General features: G+C 50.3%; 1 protein-coding gene across 1 annotated transcript in view; it reads left to right on the top strand.

The window, feature by feature from the left end:
* TM2D3 (TM2 domain containing 3) overlaps positions 1-2,443 on the top strand; it is a 12,319-nt gene that overhangs the window by 4,813 nt on the left and 5,063 nt on the right. Inside the window, exon 4 of the mRNA XM_015429163.1 lies at positions 1,432-1,600. Within this exon, the coding sequence (XP_015284649.1) occupies positions 1,432-1,600 (169 nt within the window). The remainder of the gene's footprint in view (positions 1-1,431; positions 1,601-2,443) is intronic.

Raw genomic sequence — 2,443 nt, 5'->3', positions numbered from 1 at the left:
AAGCTGTGGAGTCTCGTGAGGAAAAATTCTGCTTTGTGAGCTCCTAGCATTAAAATTGTGAGCGAGCGATTTGGCTGCTGCATAAATCGGCTCCGGAGCCATCCTTCCCGAGCTGAGACAAAAATGTGTGAGCCGGAGGCTGAAAACCCGTGAGTTAGCTCACACTAACTCAGCTTAGAGGGAACACTGGTTGGGGGCCTTTGTTCTAAGGTAGAGCTGGTGTGGTGTAGTGGTTAAGCCAGACCAGGAAGGTCAGTTCTAACCCCCCAACCCCAATTTATACACCTTTGGTGTATTTATACGCCTTTGGTGAGTTAGTATCTTAAAAGCTGTTTTGGCGCATCCAGATGTGGGATATAGTGTCTGCTCTCTGCACAATGCTCGATTCACACCAAATACTTCTTCTCTGCCCTGGCCAGAAACCCCGTTTCTTTTCATCCCTAATTTCTTATTTTTTAATCTTAAAACGGAATATGGAGTTTAGGATGTGGGCAAAATCGAGAGGGTGCAGAAGAGAGCAACGAGGATGACCAGGGGTCTGGAGACTGAGGCCTACGAGGAAAGGCTTAAGGGCCTTGTGAATGTTTAGTTTGGAGAAGAGGAGGTTGAGGGGGGACCTGATTGCTCTCTTTAAATATTTGAAAGGCTGTCATTTGGAGGAGGGCAAGGAGCCATTCTAGTTGGTGGCAGAGGACAGGGCCCGAAGCAACAGGTTTAAATTGCACGCAGAAAGGTATCGGCTGGATATTAGGAGAAACTTTTCCACGGTCAGAGTGGTTCAAAGGTGGAATCAGCTGCCCAGGGAGGCGGTGAGCTCCCTTTCATTGAGAGCTTTCGAGAAGAGGCTGGACGAATATTTGTCAGGGAGGCTTTAGGCTGGTCCTGCATTGGGCAGGGGGTTGAACTAGGTGGTTCTGTATGGCCCTTTCCAACTCTGTGTGATTCTATGATTACTGAAGGATTCAGTTCAACAGTGAGAAGGAGGACATCCTAGCTAAATACTTAGCAGTCCTAAATCAAAGCACAGACAAACAACGCATTCCTTATCCTTGCCAACAATATAACAGCGACAACAAAAATCACTCAGAGCTACTCTATTTTGGAGCAGGAGTTACTAAAAAGGTGTAAATGGCGGGAAGTGGGGAATAGGGCAGAAGAGAAGTGAATTCTGTTGGGACAGAGGTGTCCAGTTTCCCAGATGTAAGGCCTAAAGCGGGTTGGGTGGGGAGAATGCCAGCTGTCAGTGTTGTGCGGGTTTGATTTCCATCCCTAATTTCTATCGAGAGAATCGTGTGCGATTTATCGGTAAAACCGTCTTGCTTTACGTATCCCACCTTGCAAGAAGGATCTCTTGTTAAATACGCAGGTGAACCTAACCTGCGAGTCATTCCCGGAAGGCTGACTCGGGTTCCATTTCCGATTCCCGTGCAGGAAAACCCATTCCCGGAAACCTTTGCGATCAACATGACCTGCCAGTTCTGCTGGCAGCTGCCTCCGTCCGATTACACGTGCTCCAACGCCACGAACTGCAAGACGGTCTCGTGCCCGCGGGAACGGTACCGAGCCAACTGCACGGTGAAGGATCACATCCACTGCCTAGGTAAGCTCTGAGAGTCTCGGAGGAAAGGCAGGATTAACAATGTACTAAGAATGTAAGAGCGTAAGAACATAAGAGAAGCCCGTGTTGTATCAGGCCAGTGGCCCATCCAGTCCAACACTCTGTCACACAGTGGCCATAACCCAGGGGCTATCAAGAGGTCCACCAGTGGGGCCAGGACACTAGACGCCCTCCCACTGTTGCCCCCCTCAAATCAGGACACCAGGAGCCCTCTCACTGTTGCCCCCCCCCCAAGCGCCAAGAACACAGAGCATCCCTTGCCCCAAACCGAGAGTTCCTATCTATGCCTTGTGGCTAATAGCCACTGATGGACCTCTGCTCCATGTAAGAACATCAGAGAAGCCAATGCTGGATCAGGCCAATGGCCCATCCAGTCCAACACTCTGTGTCACACAGTGGCCAGAAATACCAGGTGCCATCAGGAGGTCCAGCAGTGGGGCCAGGACACTAGAAGCCCTCCCACTGTTGACCCCCCCAAGCACCAAGAATACAGAGCATCCCTTGCCCCAGACCGAGAGTTCCTATCTAGTAGCCACCGATGGGCCTCTGCTCCATATGTTGATCCAATTCCTTCTTGAAGCCATCCGTGCTTGTAGCCGCCGCCACCTCCTGTGGCCGTGAATTCCACGTGTGAATCACTCTTTGGGTGAAGAAGTACTAAATAAAAATGTACTCAATAAAGTTGGTGGGAAATCCTTAGCTGGAAAAGTACACGGGAACCGTAGCCTGGCTTTTACCATCTCAGAGACCTGCACCAGGACTGGGGACTCTCCCCTTCAAATCCCCACTCAGATGTGACTTCGATCATGGCCTACCTCACAGGGT

This window comes from Gekko japonicus, unplaced genomic scaffold, assembly GCF_001447785.1.
Source record: "Gekko japonicus isolate JY-2015 unplaced genomic scaffold, Gekko_japonicus_V1.1 scaffold2703, whole genome shotgun sequence".
Lineage (NCBI taxonomy): Eukaryota > Metazoa > Chordata > Lepidosauria > Squamata > Gekkonidae > Gekko > Gekko japonicus.
Note: the sequence above shows the minus strand (reverse complement) of the source record. Positions and strands in the feature narration are given on the sequence as shown.